The sequence below is a fragment of the Falco biarmicus genome, chromosome 14 (assembly GCF_023638135.1).
Source record: "Falco biarmicus isolate bFalBia1 chromosome 14, bFalBia1.pri, whole genome shotgun sequence".
NCBI lineage: Eukaryota > Metazoa > Chordata > Aves > Falconiformes > Falconidae > Falco > Falco biarmicus.
This window is the reverse complement of record NC_079301.1, coordinates 11,370,885-11,387,223: the sequence shown is the minus strand read 5'-3', so window position 1 is coordinate 11,387,223 and position 16,339 is coordinate 11,370,885. Positions and strand designations below refer to the sequence as shown.

The 16,339-nt window shown below is 47.7% G+C and overlaps 2 protein-coding genes and 1 long non-coding RNA gene across 5 annotated transcripts; 1 reads left to right on the top strand and 2 right to left on the bottom strand.

Annotated features, from left to right (window-relative positions):
- The first annotated feature begins 5 nt into the window (after window positions 1-5).
- On the top strand, window positions 6-14,165 carry LOC130158931 (uncharacterized). 2 transcript variants are annotated; one of them, XR_008825544.1, is made up of 4 exons: window positions 6-69; window positions 2,651-2,751; window positions 12,069-12,131; window positions 13,534-14,165. It is a non-coding gene; the product is annotated as an uncharacterized LOC130158931 (long non-coding RNA). The 2 variants fall into 2 exon arrangements; XR_008825545.1 differs by lacking the exon at window positions 6-69 and adding an exon at window positions 570-789.
- On the bottom strand, window positions 1,461-5,940 carry TMEM35A (transmembrane protein 35A). Its single transcript, XM_056360047.1, has 2 exons — window positions 5,814-5,940; window positions 1,461-3,008 (listed from the first exon to the last, which is right to left on the bottom strand). Exons 1-2 carry the CDS (start codon window positions 5,931-5,933, stop codon window positions 2,622-2,624), a joined length of 507 nt encoding a protein of 168 aa, XP_056216022.1. The 5' UTR covers window positions 5,934-5,940; the 3' UTR covers window positions 1,461-2,621.
- On the bottom strand, window positions 5,877-16,200 carry TRMT2B (tRNA methyltransferase 2 homolog B). Of its 2 annotated transcripts, XM_056360041.1 has the most exons (12): window positions 15,365-16,200; window positions 14,280-14,334; window positions 13,672-13,791; window positions 13,146-13,245; window positions 12,043-12,113; window positions 11,445-11,591; window positions 11,210-11,304; window positions 10,466-10,680; window positions 10,236-10,337; window positions 9,937-10,056; window positions 8,818-8,917; window positions 5,877-8,030 (listed from the first exon to the last, which is right to left on the bottom strand). In XM_056360041.1, the coding sequence occupies exons 1-12, from the start codon at window positions 16,108-16,110 to the stop codon at window positions 7,904-7,906; spliced, it is 1,998 nt and encodes a 665-aa protein (XP_056216016.1). In that variant the 5' UTR covers window positions 16,111-16,200; the 3' UTR covers window positions 5,877-7,903. The 2 variants fall into 2 exon arrangements, with proteins under 2 accessions (XP_056216016.1, XP_056216017.1); XM_056360042.1 differs by lacking the exon at window positions 5,877-8,030 and having other exon boundaries at window positions 9,888-10,056.
- Window positions 16,201-16,339: the final 139 nt, after the last annotated feature.

Genomic DNA, 16,339 nt, shown 5'->3' with positions numbered 1-16,339 from the left:
CCGCGGCGGGGGGCGCTGCCTGAGGCGCCTCGGGGGCGCCGGGCCCAAAGGGCCTAAAGGTGGGGTGAGGTGGGTGATTCGCCACCGCCCCTTCCGTCCCCGTTCCCTCGGGCAGGCAGGGGGCCAGGCAGGCCCTCGGGTGCCTGGGCTGCCCTGGGGAGCCCTCAGGGGGCGACAGCGCGGCCGGGCCCGGGGAGCCCTCAGGAGGCCTCGGGGCGACAGCGCGGCCTGGCCCGGGCGCCTCAGCTCTGACAGCCCGGCCGCCGCTGGTGGGGGGTGAAGTTGCGGGCTTGGAGATAAAATAAGGAAAGAAAAGCGCAGGGAGGGAGGGGAAAAGGAAGAGGAAATTAGAGTCGTGGTCTTAACAAAAGGACTAAATGAGTTCCTGGCACCTTGTCACCTCTAGCAAGCAAGGTTTGCAGATGCTGGGGGGAAATGATGGAAGTAACCCAGTATAGATAAATACAGAATTCTTGTTACCGGACTCCAAAAAGAGTCCTATCTTCCTCTGTAGTAAAGAACATGTAGGCGCTATGGCAGATCAGATCGGTAATTCATACTGTTCCAAATATGAAAAGGGGGGACATTTTTCAGGATTCGCTTACAGTCTGAACTTTTTGCAGGCGTAAGGTTTGCTATGCAGAATATTTTAGATTTATTACTGTGGTATCTAGATGGGCTTTGGTGAAGAACATTACAGAAGACAAACAAAAATGCTTGCTTCGGAACGTTTTTGAGTTAGGTGCACACGTAAGGGGCAGCTGGCCAGAAGGTTGCAGCCATTCAGTTGTAAGTACTTCATGTAGGAATACACACCATGGTGTCGTTTTGAGTTTGTGTTTTTATTTGGGTTTGAATTAAAAAGTGATTAATAACTCCAGTCAGGGCATGATAGATGAAGTGTCTTTTGGGAAGTAAAGCAAATGCTACATCCATTTGGGATAACCTTGAGGTAGTCTGTAAAAATGAGAGGTTGTCTAATGAAAGTAGTCTGTTGGTAGTTCCCTTTGTTCAGGATGTACATCTGATAAGAAATAATTAGCCACTCTTTGGTGCTCTAGGATGAGGATTTTCCAGTATATTTGGGACTACATCTGTTTCAGCAGCAAACAACATAAAAAACCTGGATATACTGCATATGAACATCCATCATGGATTTTTATAGAGATACGCTACTGACGTTTTACTGGAGTTTTAATATCTTTTCTTGCTGCCACATTGTACTGAAGCAGAAATTTATCAGAGACTTATTTCATGTAAATGTTCAAACATCTCTTTTAGATGCCTGTGGTTATTAATATATAGCCCAGTAGTGTTCAGATGGCTTCCATCCTGCATCACTCTGTCTTTCTCTGAAATTCCCCTGACATGATTCTGCCCATTTTAGTTGTGGTATTTGAGCACAGGAAAAATATTTTCAGATGTGTCTCTCAAAAAAGAAACTTGTTTCTGTCAAGGTATTTTTCTCCAAATTTCAAAAAGTTTATTTTCATGAATAATTAAGAAAATAAGGAAAAACTGAAAACAGACAAACATCAAGAGAAACAAACTCAGAGGTAACACATGCTTCTTATGACACTCTGTAAGATTTCAGATACAACACACAGGGATTCAGGCTCTGGTAAAAGGACTTCCCCCAGCTCACCGAAGCTGTATGTGGGATGAACAATGAGGTACCTGGACACATTCAGACCCTCATCTATCAGCAATAACCAACAAGTCTATAAAGTTGCAGTAGTTGTGGAAAAAGGGATCTTTTTCTTGTAAGGAAAAAGGGACGATGCTAATTGCCAACAGCAGACAGATATTTTGGAGTTCTTTGGGCAGTTCTGCTCCCCATCCCCTCATCAGTGATCTTTACTCTGCCAAGAGAGGTAAAGAGATGCCATTGCCTCATGTGAAGCAAGCAAAAAATGACCATTATGAGGCCATTGCCCCAGTTTTGGAGCCTCTGCAACGAGTGGAAATTGAGGAAGATGCAAACAGTGCATCCCATATTTTCCCTGGATAACCAGTCCAAAGAAAGAACTGGGCAGAGAGGCAGCAAAGGCTAAGGAATCCCTCTCTCAAACACAGCGAGCAGCACTTTATGTTCCGTAGGGTCCTTTCCCTCCTTGACTATGGAAAAGGAAATGTAGATTCATGAATGGGGCTGCACAAGCCAGCATAGGGACGCTCCGGTTATGTCCTACCCAGCTGCTGTTGCCAAGGCTGCCATGTAGCAGAAGTGCATCCAGGCTAGGTTTCACCTGCCACGGGGCTTGGGGCTGATGCTCAGGGACTGCTCTCCCCACTGCAGCAGTGCCGAGCTTGCGTAACTACCTGCCCAAATCCTTGCCCATGATCTCAGGCTGGTTTTGCAGCTCCTGCTGCAGCCAGAGCTACTTCAGTCAGGCTGCTAACTGCCTCCAAGCTGTCCTGGTGAAAGCTAGCTTGTATTTTTCTATATTACAGGGCAGCAGCAAAGCAAGACTACAGTGTAGACATACCATGTGTCTCGCAGACCCCAAGTGCAACTTTATTTAGACAGACAAGAAATATAAATAGGTAAATAAAAAACAAATTTTCTGGGTGATTCTGGAGAGAGCTGCCTCGAGGGTCCGTATTTCTCACGCACTCAGCTAGGATACCTTCATTTTGCCTTTTTCAGGAGCTGCTTCATGGAGGAGTGGCTGCTCATCCCCATTCACTGACAGGATCCTCTTTTCTGGCGGCTGCTCCTCAGGCTGGCGGGCAATCAGCAGACGACAGGTAAGCAGGATCCCAAAGACTAGGGCATGGGCATAACGCTTGAGTGGATCCCCCACTAGCTGGTGGAAAAAGAGCACAGCCAGCACAAGGAGGAGGAGGAGAAAGTTGGCCACGTCTTTGGGGCGACCAGGCACCAGTGTCATGACAATGCCACACGCCACTTCTAGGGCACCAATGCTCTTGCGGAGAAGGATGGAGCTGACTCCCATCTTCTTTAGCATGGGAAGGGCCCGCACGTAGCTTTTGTACGCTCGTTTCTGAAATCAAGCAGTAATAGTGTAGAAGATCATAATGTGAGAAAGTAAAGGCAAAGGTGAATTCCATTGAAATAGATTGATGTGCAATATGACCTAAAGATGACTACTCAATCATCACAGACCCCTCTGGCACAATATTCAATCTGTATCCCTAAAGCTTCCACTGGAGGGATATTAACACCATCAGCGTGCAATTCCCCCTTTATGAGCTGTTGGCTACTCACTGGAAAACAGTTCTGCAACCTAGCACGCACCTTTGGAGCTAGGACCAGGCCAGGTGTACCTTCTCCTGAAATCTGAAGTTAGGATTGCTAGAATTAGCAATGCAGAACCATGTTGTTAAAAAAAAGGTACCTCTCTTAAAGAGTAGCTCATCCTTTATAATTAAGTAACACACCTAGTCCCTGCAGAGCCAAGGCACAGCAAGTAAAAACAGAAGCCTCTTTCTACCTCAAAGCAACTTACAGTATCCTAGCATTACGGGCAGTACAGCCTTAGCATGGTACTAGATGTCAAAACTAAGATTCACCAGCCCTATCCTGTGCTTAAATACCTTATGATCCTTTCTTTCCTCACATGAAAGCAAGCTGACATTTGACATCCTTTGCTGTCTGGTTTACGCTGGATTTAGAAGCATTGTAAGTTGCAAGACTGAGCCTCCTTACACGGCTGCCTCGTTTCAGGGAAGAAACCACCTCTCCTTACACACGTTCAAGTTCTTGCATTTGAATATCAAGTGCTCATGGGCTTATTGTTTTTGCTTGTTTTATCTTTTTCAAACAACTATTTCCTTTCCTTTATATTTTAATAAAACTCCTAGTTATTGGAGACACCGAAATTATTCCCACTTACACTTGAGATATCCGTGCAGATATTCTTGCTATTGTGTTCACTGCTTTCTAATCAGGGAAAGGGAAATGGAAGCCAAATCTCAGGTACAGTGTTGTTCAGCTCTCGCAGGTGCTGATCAGATTGTAGATTTACTTCCATGTGATTTTGGAAACCTGCACTACAGGCACACAGAACACCCCAGTTCTCTGCAAATTTTGCTGCTTCCTTCTAAGAGGAGCTGACACTTTACATGTGGTTAAAAAATATACAGCATTGTAATTTTTGCTATTAAATAACTAAAGATCTCACGACACAGTTACTCTAAGAGTACACATTGTAAAGATGCATTTTAAATCATTGGTGAATAAAACCTTTCCTTAGAGCAGAGTATTTTTAAACAGTTGTGAAAAACACAGCTTTTTAAAGAAATACACTATCAGCCTGTCCTAGAGTACTCTGGTATTTTAAGTAATAGACAAACTGTGTCTCTGTTTTTTGCTGAATGAAAAACTGCAAGTTTGGTGTTGCAGGTAGGTGACAGAGGTTCTCTATTTGCTGGGGTCAAGAAGCCATGCTTATTGATTGGCAAGATCAGGTTTTCACTGTCTCCATTACATGACAGACCACCCTGCCAGCAGCACAACAAAAGCATGAAAGCCTAACGAGCCATGAACATGTTACAATGTAGACTATTAAGAATTATGGTGCTGTGTAATACCCGAGTGCCTCTGCTTTCCCTTTGTGAAAACGGAGATCACTCCTACCTGTAGGCCTGGCTCTTGGTAAAACAAAAAGGGATAGAGAAGCAAAATATTTTACAGAGCAAGGATTTTGCAATGCCTCTAAGGTCTCAGTGCTTTTTTTCTGTCCCTTATGTAGCAGAACCTTAAGAACTTTGTTTTCTGGGCATTTTATCTCAGTCTTTTGCTCTTGAGTTACTCCTTGGTGATTCTTCTCTGTGAAATCCCTGTGCTGGGCTGCAGAAAAGGCGCTGCGATTCAGATGTTATTTGAGAGCTAAGGAAGAGCAGCTGGGCAGGTGGAGCAAAGGAAGAGAACAGAATGTGCTGGAAACTTCCAGCACTATTTTTTAGGGGCACAAAAATACCAATGCTTTTCAGCCACTGCAATAAATATAAGGGGGGGGTGGGGGGGTGGGGAGTGCGGCAGGAGAATAAACAAACATAGACAAGGAAGGAAAACGTGGCAGCCAGTCCCTCTCCTGCCTGCAGCTTGCAGCTGGCAGAACTGCAGCAGAGTTGGCCCTGGGCAGAGAAGAACACACACCAGCTCACCAGCTGAGAAACGCACACAGTGGCTTCTCCTTCCTCTCCTCACCTCTCTCCCATTAGGCAAGAGGAGAGGCTTATTTCCCAGGGTAAAGAGAGTAATAAAGTGGCAATAATATCATCTGCTGCCAGCTAAGAATTTCAAAGCATTTCATGGTCATGAAATAATCCCTGCACAAATCTGGTGAGGTAGGGACAGTCAGTGTCACTATCTTTGCTTTAAAGCATGGAATTTTGAGGATGATCACCTGGCTGCTAAAGCAGGCACCTGGTTTTCCTACTCCCAGTCCAGGGGGTATGTATTCCACCAGGGATCAGCTGTACCTGCCTACTACGTGTCTGGCAGTTCTTCGGACCTTGCTTTTCAGACATCCCCATCTTTCGCAGGCATCGGTGCTGTGCTACCCTGTTGTCCTCCTCCCCTCCCCCGTCCTTATCCACAAGGATGGGCTCAGACAGAGCCCAGGCAAGGGCTGCCAGGATATCCTTGGCACTGCGTATTATTTGTTTCTCTCCGTGTCCATCAAATAAAGAAACAGATAAGCTGCTTCCCTCACCCGCCCCGTTGCTCAGGGCTCCAGCGCAGTTACCCTCCATGTATCCCACTGCAAACACTGCGTCTGCCGCAAGGTTGAGGGGAGAGAGCCCTAATACGTCTCCTTTCGTGCTGCCACTGCCGTACTCACCATCTCATTGTAGGCATCTCTGCTGAGCCGAGGGGTCAGTTTGATGGTCCCCATAAAAACAAAGAAGAGCCCCAGGGCCACCGAGAGGGCGACAATGGTGATAGTCCTGGGAGATGCCATGGAGCCGCCAGGAACCGGTCCTGGGAACCGCTCCTAGTGAGGCCTTCTCGCTCTGGCTGCCAGCCCGGGCAGGAGGTAGTCAGTCACCATTGAAGGAGATGAGGAATAAAGCTGCAGAGGCAGCGAGGATGACAGCAGGAGGGGGATTCAGCCTCCTCCACTCAGCAACCTCCGGGTCCTAATGCCCTGCAGCCATAGCCAGGCAGCTCCAGCACCTGCCGAGTGATGGCCTTCCCACCGCTCCTACCATTAAGTCATCCTCTGTTTTCTTGCACATCCCACAAATTACCCACAGAAAGCAAAAACTGAGCCAGTCCTAGGGATGCAGGATAGCAGCTAAACGCATAGCGCAGTTGCTCACTAGTGAGAAAACGAGGACATGTTAGCAGAGTGCACAGGAGTAACCTGCTAGGGTGGAAAAGTGGTCAGAGGTCTCTTGTACAGAGGCAGGTTTCCTGATCCTCTGTTACTTTACGATTTAAAGTTATTCTCTCTCCCCCTCCAATTTGCAAAAAATTTCCTTTTGACAAAAGTGTAGCCAGGCTAAGCAGAAATCCATTCAGATCTCATAGTGAGCAGTCCAGGTATAATTATACAAAACAGAACTGCTAGAAAACTGCATCCCTCACTATAATCTGAAAACATGAGGCTGTTAACAGTGTGCAAAAATCTTACACTTGTGGGGTGGTACAAGAGTGACACATCCTGTACCTGTCAGGAATCCCTCCATCACCTCCCTTTCTGGTGCAGTAAGTCTCAAGTCCTAAACCCACATATTTTAAGCCCCCACAGCTTGAGAGCTGGTGGTTGTTATTATTCCAGGCTCAGGGTTCCTTAGGACTGGAGTTAAAAGTCTGAAAAATACAGGCAGCTCTCTGTTTCCTTGGGAGTTTATCAGCCTCGGTTCACCCAAATCAGACAGGGAACTCCTGTTTCGGCGGAAAGAGTAAAATTTAACAGCCTGACTGTAGAAATGTGTTTTGCTACTGGTCTGCCCTAGACAACCAAGATAAACCAAAATGTGACTTCAATACAACATAAAAAATAAAAGGACCCCTCAAAACAATGTGGAGTTCACAAAACACAAGGGAACTCTGCTCACTCATGCCTGCCTCCAAGTTGCAGCAGCTCTACCTTTTGAAGAGCTGGAGAAAACTTCACATAACATTGAGGGTCACAGCTTCCCAGTCAGTGAGCATGGCAGGACAGACACAAAACATAACAAATTTTTGAATTTTCTATTGCAGAGCAACCTGATAAGGAAATAACTTGCAGCTGCTGTCATTTTCACAGGGCACTTCGTGTTTAGGTATCACCAAGCATTAGTTGAGAAGGGGGAGGCAGGTGTGGAAGGAAAGACACCGAGATCTGTTTTCTCTTAATTTTGTTTTATAGAAAAATCTTTCTAATTGCCTCCAATTTATCCATGTGACTGATAGTGATTCAATATTAGTTTTGGAAGTTTAGACATGAAGTACTCCCCTGACCCCAAAAGTCAACGTTTTGCCAGCGAACCATGAGGATTTCTACTTCCTATGGTTTCTTGATATCAAGTTCACTCTGAACTTGAAAAACACCTGAAACATCCTTGAAGCAACCAGACAATTAATGGCACAGCAGTATTAGAAAACACAGTGGATTTTAGTACTTCATATTCACATGTTGATTGTGAAAACCCACAATACCAGGGAGAGGGTATTTTCCAGGCTGCTTTAACCAACAGACCAAGAAGTTTTGCAGGGGAGGGAAAGGGTGCTGAAATGCTACAAAGAACCTTTTCACCCCAGAAATCCAGGTGTTTCTATACAGAACAGTAGTTAGGACACCCAAATTAAGAGCAAAAGCAAAATTACTTATTTTTATACAGCTTTCAAGATAGTAAGTTAAAATCCTAACTACTTCAACTCCAGTGTTCGGGACAGTAGGAGGTCGCTTCCCAAGCTCTCAGAGCTGGCATACATGTCTCCTTGTCAGCGGGTGAACAGCAGCACCAGCTCACAATGAACAGTATGAGGAAACATGTCAAAAGGTACAGCCAACGTGGGGGCAAATGGCTCTCCTGCCAGCTTCTTCCCTGGGTCAGGTGGGCAGCACAGCCTGTGGAAAGCAAAGAGAGCATCCTTTAGACCAGTAGCAGAAGCCTTCCCACCGTTATTGGCAGCACAACAGCACAGAGGATGCACTAAAGAGGTACTGTGTGTTTCGCTAACATCTCTCAGAGTCTGCAGCAGACACAGGCTGAGGTCTGGAACCATCAATACTGAATCCCAAACCAGCACTGAAAACCTCACGGAAAAGCTGAAGAGCCAGTGGCAGGTTTAAGGCTCCCTTTCTCACAAGCCATCCCCGCTGAAAGACATCTTAGGACTTAGAAAATCAATCCTGTTTTGTGCTGCCTTCATTGGTTACCTGCAGACAGACTTATCACCTGCAAGTGGGCCTGCCCCAGATAAAGACTAAACCAATGACTAATCCCCTTCACTTCACTGGCTAGGGGCCAACCTTCCTGCAGTTAACCCAGTGGACTCTGTATCCCACAACCAATGGGCTGTTTTGTTGGGGAAGGATGCACAAAGCCATTATAGCACATTTGTGTTATTTTCTATTCCTTACTGATGTACTAAAGCATCCTGCTGGAACATAAACCCCAAAGAATACCCACTACCTTAAAGCAGCGAGTGCAGCTTGCAGATAAACCCAAAGTGAATGCAGAAGCATAAACCACTTCTCACCATGCACTGACTAGTCCTAGATCACACCTGAAGGACTCATCCAGTGAAATTCAGTTGTAACAAAAACCTTCCTAAGCCAAAGTCAGATATTTATATCCTTGTCTGGACATAACAGGGTCTGTCACTAGAAAGGAAGAAAGGAGAGTGCTCACTCAAGAAAGTTCCTCATGGCATCACCCTCTGGCTTGCAGGAGATGTAGAGTAGCCTTCGGATGGACTTGCAGTTTCGGATGGCTTGCACAACCCTGTAATCTGCAAAAAAAAGATACAGTGCTTTCCCAGTGACCCACCACCACTGTGAGCTCTCCAGAACACAATTGCACAGCAAGCATCACCGAACTGCACTGGACTGTCAAAAATACAGGGCGGGGGGGGGGGGGGGGGGGGGGGGGGGAAATATATTTTTCCATGTTCTGTCTCAGATGCAGGCTCTTAGAAGGCCAGAGATGCGACCCATGCTGCTAACAGCTCTGCTGATTTGGCAGGATAGAGCAGTGGGAGAAATCCCTCTGCTTCCCAGGGGGATGAAGGATGAGAGGAAAAATTATTACTTAGGCAAGCAGAGGCATGTAAAACCTTCCACACACTTATAAGACTGCATCAAGGCACCAGGATCAGCTTGAGACTTCCCAGTACACACTGGAGCAAGTCCAGTGAGATCACTAAGACAGTTAGAGGGCTGGGGCATGGCATACATGAGGAGAGTGTGAGGGATGGGGTTATTCAGCCTAGGGAGGAGAAGGTGAGCAGGGATCCATTTGCTGTCTTCAGGGGCCTCATGGGGGATTACAGAGAAGATGGACCCAGAGTCTTCTCAGAGGGGCACCAGAAGAGGATGAGTCAACAGAGGCACTGCAGCAAGGGGAAATTCTCATTAAATATATTGGGGATAACATTTTCAGCAGAGGGTATCCACCCTTGGACACATTCAAGCCTCAACTGGGCTTTACAGCCCTGTGCAACCCTACAGAACTCTGAAGTTGGCCTTGCTTTATTTGGGAGATTGCACCACAGACCTTCAGAGACTCCTCCTCTCCTAAATGATTCTGTGAGTTATGGAAGATGGAAAAGAGATTAGACCTATCTGCTTTAAAGAGAAAGCATGATAAAGGCACTGAAAACTGCAGACTCTAATAGATTTTAGCTGCTGTAAGCAACAAGGTAAGAAACTAGAGACTAAGCAAGCAAAGGTTTGGAACCAGCATAACAGGTCTCACAGAACTTTTTCAAAATTCTGTTTCAAGATGAAAATAAATAGCATATTCTCTCACGGAGCCCAGCCCGAGATGGGTTCACCACAGCAACAAGGGGTCGGGCATCCTCCCACGATGACAGGAGTTGTGGTAACACGGCCTCAGCCTTTCCACTGTGAAACTCACAGTTTGAAATTCCTGTGAAGCAAAAAGCAACCACGTGAATTGAGCAGTCAGTCTCACCAGATGTTAGGTATAACATGAAGTACCACCCTTTGCTGCATGGAGGTAACTTGTTGTGATCCTTCCACTCACTTCTGCTTCCAATTTTTCAGCAGTTAGTTTGAAACTTTCTGCCATGGTGAGTCTGAACTCACCATTGAATGCTGCATTCCACCTGGCGTCCTCTATTGCCTTCTCCACCACCTCAACACCAATAACCTTGGACACTTGGTGAGCCAGAGAGAGACCAATTGTGCCTGGAAACGAGGGAAATAAAAATACTCCATAGATTCATGCCAAAGAAAAAAGCCTTTAGATAGTGGGAATCATTTCTGGCATGCAAAGCACCAACCCTGGGAGCCAGGTTCATACAGCCACTGCTCACCCGTTCCACAGCAGATGTCGAGGAGGATGGTGTCCCCACTGGCCTGACTCAGCTCCCCAACCACCTGGTACAGAACTTCTGCTCCACCTGTGTTTACTTGGAAAAAGGCATCTGGAGAGATGCGAAACTTCAGGCCAAGCACTTCTTCAAAGATGTGCGGTTCTCCATGAAGGAGCTGGAAGGGGGACTGCTCATGGGAGCAGCGTGTCATGGTGCTAGCAGAACACACAAAAACCAGCTGTTAGGAGGCAGCTGATTTCCATTCCTGGGGTGTTCACGTGCAAGAGAGGATGGTTCTCCCCCCCACCAACATTTATTTCATTTGAGCCTTTCAACAGGATCAAAGAATTTTGATTCTTTGTAAAGGATCTGTAACTTGCACAGCCTAGAATTCATTAAAAGGATCAAAATGACTTCACAGAAGACAGCAGTCCTAGGGCTATTCCCCAGTTTTGCTGCTAATGTGATTTACTGCCTTGGGGAAGTCACTGTAGGGATTTTTTCCTTTAGTTTCCCAGGCTCATAACTCCCATGAGGTAAAGCCATAAGTGTATTCAAGTATTTAAAGTCTGGAAAAACAAAAGATGTGGCCATCTTAAAACCACGTCTGCAATAGGTATCCAAATATCTGTCACTCTCTGCAAGCACTCCCTGAACTGGTAGATTTGAATTTGATCAGAGAGGGGAAAGAAAAAAAAAAGAGGTGGCTTTGCTTCCACTGTTTCCCAGTGTCAAGACGTATACCTCTCTTGGAAATAAAGTGAAGTCAAGGCACAGGCTCTTCCAGGTCCACACGTGAAGAACTCCTTAAGCAGTGCTTTCTGAGTAGCCAGTGCCTCCTGTCAAGAGAGAGAAAGGAAAACCTGGCTGTTTGGATAATCTGGTTAGATGCCTCTCCCCAGCAATATACCCAGCGATCTCAGGTCAGCCAGATACCTGATACGCCTCTTGCTAGGGGCCCTGTCCCCCGCATGCTCACCTGGCCCAGCTCCTGGGGGTGGAAGGTGATGATAGCCATGGTGTGGCCACGGCTGGTGGTGCGTACCACGAGCTCCCGCCAGTGTCCGCCTTTGTGGAAGAGGATGCAAGGGTCCAGGGGGGAGCAACGGATGAACTCCTCATAGTACTGAGCAGAGGGGAAACAGCACTTGTAGTACAGTGAAGACAACTGCCCTGGTCTTAGTGTAACTCTGTGCACCCCAAGTGGGTGGCCCTCCCATCAGTATCGTCTGATTTTTTGATTTGATTTCAATACACTGAGTGAAGGCTCTTTCCAAGTTCTTTGAATACAAGACATTTTAATAATTTCAATTTCTGATTCTTATGTATTTTAATTGATTGGCAGGAATTCATTGTCACTTGATTAACTTTGGTTTTTGGGACAGTTTAGATGCTGCAACATTAACATGCAAATTTAAAAAAAATATTTATCCATCAACCAGAGTCAGGCCTGAAACTTTTCAGAACATGAAAATGGACTTGAAAACACAGCGTAACTAAAATGACAATGTTCTCCCAAATAAGAGTTATGGCAGTCCTTTTATCCCACAGTTCAGGTACAGACAGGACTTATTTACCTGGGCTACTTGTTTGTGTTTTGCAGGTATGTTCTCCATGTGGTTGGCTCTCACACAGACAATATTTCTTGCTGGAGAGAGACAAACAGGTATTTAATTGTTTTGTTTCAAAGCACATAAACCACTGTAGCATCTGACATGATAAACTGCGAAGGGGCCTTCCCCCTGAATTCTCACACTGTACCAAAAAAAAAAAAAAAAAAAAGAAAAAAGAAACGAATGAAAGAAAAAAAATGGTATCTAAGTGCCCCACTAAGACCTGTGATGTTCTGGGTACCCACAGTCTGCAGGACCTGCCAGAATTCCTTTTGTCAGTAATTACTGTCGCTAACTTTCATGAAGATGTTTGAGCTCTGGGAGCTTTTTAAATATGCTCTAGCAATTCCCAAAGGAGCCACTGCACTGTTCTTAAACTAAGGAAGCAGAGCAAGCTGTTTTTCTAACTAGAGAATAATGGTATGGGCTTATAGCAGCAAAGCAGTTTAGGTTGCCTGGAATACAGCACTCCCACGCTTCAGTTTGAATGCTAAACTTCTGCTGTCAGAGGTAAAATGCATCCATGGAATTATTTTTTTCAATGAGAAAAGTACACAGCAACCACCCCAGCGCCTCTTGCTATGGATGTGGACAAGCAAAAGCTAGTGTTGATGGTGTCAACAAGTTCACCACTCGCAGCTTGCAAGGAGCACATGCTCACATCTTTGTTGCACAAAACTAAACTGCCTCACATCCCAAATGCTCCAACCTTGCTCTGCTGCCTATGGACACACACCCCCTACCATGCTCTCCCTGCTCAGCACAGGCTCCTGGAGCATGCCAAAAAACACCGGTACAGCATAACTAAGATTAACAAAGCTAAATCCCAGAAGGGCTGCTACCACAGCTGTCATCCTTACTGCTGTATTCAGCAAATTAGAAGCTGGTGTTTCTTAAGAAGCTGATGAACTAAGATTTTAAAATTGCTGTCCCAGGGTTGGTGATGTTTCTGTTGGCATCTCCCAGGATTCAGGCTTCTAACTAGAGCAGAGGCTGCCAGAACAGAGCCTTGCCCCAACCCAGCCCATGCCAGCAGTTTTCTATCCAGCTCCTTGTCCTGCACTGACCTCTGCCAGTTCCCACATACAACCCCACGGTTTTGGGGTTCCCATCTGGTCCTCGGTTCACAGAGAAAGTAGATTTGTTTCGGTAGCCGTTAATGACGGGCTGAGGGAGAAAAGAAGGAAAATTAAAACTTTGGATGAACAGAAGAAATAATGGAAGAAAGGCAAAACCCAGTCTGGTTGTTCTGTTGGCAACATGGGAAGATACACATGTTGTACAAATGTACAATGTACAAAATGCAGAAACGGAACTTGTGCATGAGACCCTCAGTACTTCCCCTTGGGAAGAAATGGCTTTCTGACAGAATGGTGACAGGTTTATCAGGGAAGGCTTGGGAACAAAAAAGGATTCCTAATCACTGGGCTTTGTTTCACTCTCTGGCATTTACAGGCTGCAAAGCAGAAGCTAGCAAGGACTGCCACAGACACATTCTCTGCAACTAAATAATCCCCACCATGAGACTCTTGAGGAGTTGAGTGAGAGGCTGTTGGTGTCTCAAAGGGGACGACATTCCCATGAGATACTCACTGAAGGGACTATAGGCTGGAGAGGACAGCAGAGTCCACCAGGTTTCTGCACATCTATGCCCAGCTCCTCAAGACGAGACGCCAGTGTCTGCAAAATCTTCCTCTGGCTTTCATACTTCACCTGCAGAGGAGTCCTAAGCCAGAAACACTCTCAGAGGATCATATGATAGTGGGCAGGTCTTCATCACCCACCTCTAGGAAGGCCAGGAGGGAATACTGCAAGTGGGATATAGCCCCAGAGGAACTCTGCCTTTCTCATCACCGCAGCTGATACAATGGGGAGAGAGAGAAATCCTATGTTCATGGTCCTCAAGCACTGGTCTGGAGCACCTGGTCAAACCTGAAGCCCCAGTGAACCAGCTGGTCCACACTGGACAAGATCGCTGTGTGAGCACCCATCCTCTGTGCCGTTAGTGATCACACATACCACCCACGGGGAACCTCCCAGTTCTATCCTTCACAATGACTGAAGAATTAAAGCAGCAGTAAATTGGGTCTGAATTGTTTACAGCATTAAGCAACTAAGATGCTAGAAGCTGTTGCTCAAGGAGGATAGGAGGGACTGTTGGGGCAACATGACACAGAAAAGTCCATGTAAGCACATCTTACCTGCAGCTGCTCTTGATAGGGAAGTCTCCATAGCGGAGTCACCACATTTGCTAACCTGGAAAGCACAACATCATGGTCCTGCCCAGAGCTACTTGCCTCCTGATACTTATGGCATAATACCTCCACCAGCTGCTTCATGGGCAGGACTTTTCACCAGAGCTGGCTGTGAACATGCGAACTCCCTTTTTCTGTTAAAGGGATCAGGGAAGGAAAAAAAACCCAAAGTGCAGGCAGAGAACAGGAAAAAACAGAGATCATGTTGTAGCTTCAGATGGGCTCTGTTGCTTTCTCCCACTGAATCAGGCGCTTAGGCCACCCCTTGCTGCTCCAAGGACAGCCCAAGTCCCATTGTCCTGGAGTTTTCCCCTAAAAAAGCAAGATGCTTCTCTCATCATTCAGTGCATCCATCCCGCATCATCTACCTGCTCACATTTCCAGCCACATCTTTTTTGCTAATGCTTTACGGGATTAAATTCATGACAGTGAAATGCACAGTTCGTGTGTAGCAGGCAGGGAATTGCAGGCTGCCCACTCTCACTGACCCAGCCACCCACCCAGCAGCAGTTTAGAGATAAACCTTCGAACTTGCCATTACTTATATCTGAGGCAGGGCAAGCAAGACCAAAACACATAAAAGCCGATTAAAAAAAAAAAGATAAGACAAAGTAAGGGGTGAGGTAGATGCGACTCAAGTCCTCGTAACTATCCCATCAACTACTGACTCACTGAGCCCATGGAGAACCTCATCCCACAGCTGGATAAGCTGCAGTTATTGCCTACTGGGATTTTTGGAGCTGCTTCCAAAGCAGCCAGTGCCAACTACTTTCAGGCACAGAACTCTATCTTTACGCTTGCTAGTACGGCAGCTGCTCTGCTCCTGATCCTTTCTTCTCAGACTTTTTCGTTTGACTTTTCCATTATTCCTATCCCCAGGCCAAGCACCACGGAAGCCAGCTGAGCCCTGGCTCTTCTATCCCTTCCGGGGAGAGCGAGGTGGAGGCCAATGAATGCCCCAACCCCCTGCTCTTAATTGCTTCAGTCGCTCGGTGCTTTGCAGGAGCCCGGCCGTTTGGGAGGAGCCGTACCTCTGCTCCCAGGAGGAGGCTGGCAGGCTGCAGCCGTCCCTGGACTTTTTCTTCTCCTTCCGCTCGGCTGCTGTCCTCTTCTCAGTCAGCAGGCTGCAGTGCCGGCAGCTCAGGAGACCGCTCCAAGGGTGGAGGTGCCAGCGCAGCAGCCTCAAGGCGCAGGACAGGGACATGGTGGCAGCAGCACGGCGAGCCCGCCGCCCCCCCCCCGGCCGGCAGCAGCCGCACACACGGAGGCGGGCAGCCGGCGGCCGGCCCCGCTCCGGGAACAAACCCACTCCGCTTAAAAACACCCGCGGCCGGCGCGCCCCGGCGGGAGCCTTTCTGCTTCGCTCCGGTCTGCGGAGGGAACGGCCAACCACGCGGGGACGGCCCACCGCGGCCGCCGGCGAACGGGCCTGCAGGCCCTGCGCGGCCCCGGTCTCGCGTGAGGAGCGGCCCGCCCCGCCCACCTCCTTCCCGGGCCTCGCGGGGGGGGGGGGTCCGGGGGAAGCGGTTCCGCCGCCCGCGCAGCGCTCACGGCTGGGGTGCCCCGGGTGCCTCTGCGCGGTGCCGAGCGCCGCCATGTGCTCCAGCGATGGCTGGGTGCACCAAGGGCAGCAGGTTCCTTTCTTTCTTTCCCACCTAACGAACTTGCCTTCTTTGCCTAAAGACGGGAAAAAGCTCCCAAGAGGCAGAGGCGCCCCACAGCAGGCCGGAACGCCGGCTGAAGAGAACCGCGCAAGCAGCCCATTCCCAGAACTCATCCTTCTCCACCTCCGCTGTTCATTTCGCTCCTAACCGCCCTCAGCTGGAAGGGATTTGCCATCTTGCAGTCTCACGGTCTCAGTTCCCCAGGTGGCCACTGTCCTACAGAAAACAGTCAGGCCACAGCCACCGGTCCCCGGGCTACCCGGCTCCATTCGCCCGCCCAGAGCAGAATGTGCAGCCTCGCTTGGGCTGCAGCATCTTTTGCTTTCAGGAGAGGAAGAAGAA

Bases quoted from the DNA above. Each gene is read 5' to 3' on its own strand.
- TMEM35A (XM_056360047.1), bottom strand. From the start codon at position 5,933: ATGGCATCTCCCAGGACTATCACCATTGTCGCCCTCTCGGTGGCCCTG. The intron at 3,009-5,813 runs GTGAGTACGGCA...GCTTGATTTCAG, and splicing joins GAGATGCCTACAATGAGATG to AAACGAGCGTACAAAAGCTA.
- TRMT2B (XM_056360041.1), bottom strand. From the start codon at position 16,110: ATGAGTTCTGGGAATGGGCTGCTTGCGCGGTTCTCTTCAGCCGGCGTT. The intron at 14,335-15,364 runs GTACGGCTCCTC...TGTGCTTTCCAG, and splicing joins GCCTCCTCCTGGGAGCAGAG to GTTAGCAAATGTGGTGACTC. The intron at 8,031-8,817 runs GTGAGCACTCTC...TGCTTTCCACAG, and splicing joins GCCATGAGGAACTTTCTTGA to GCTGTGCTGCCCACCTGACC.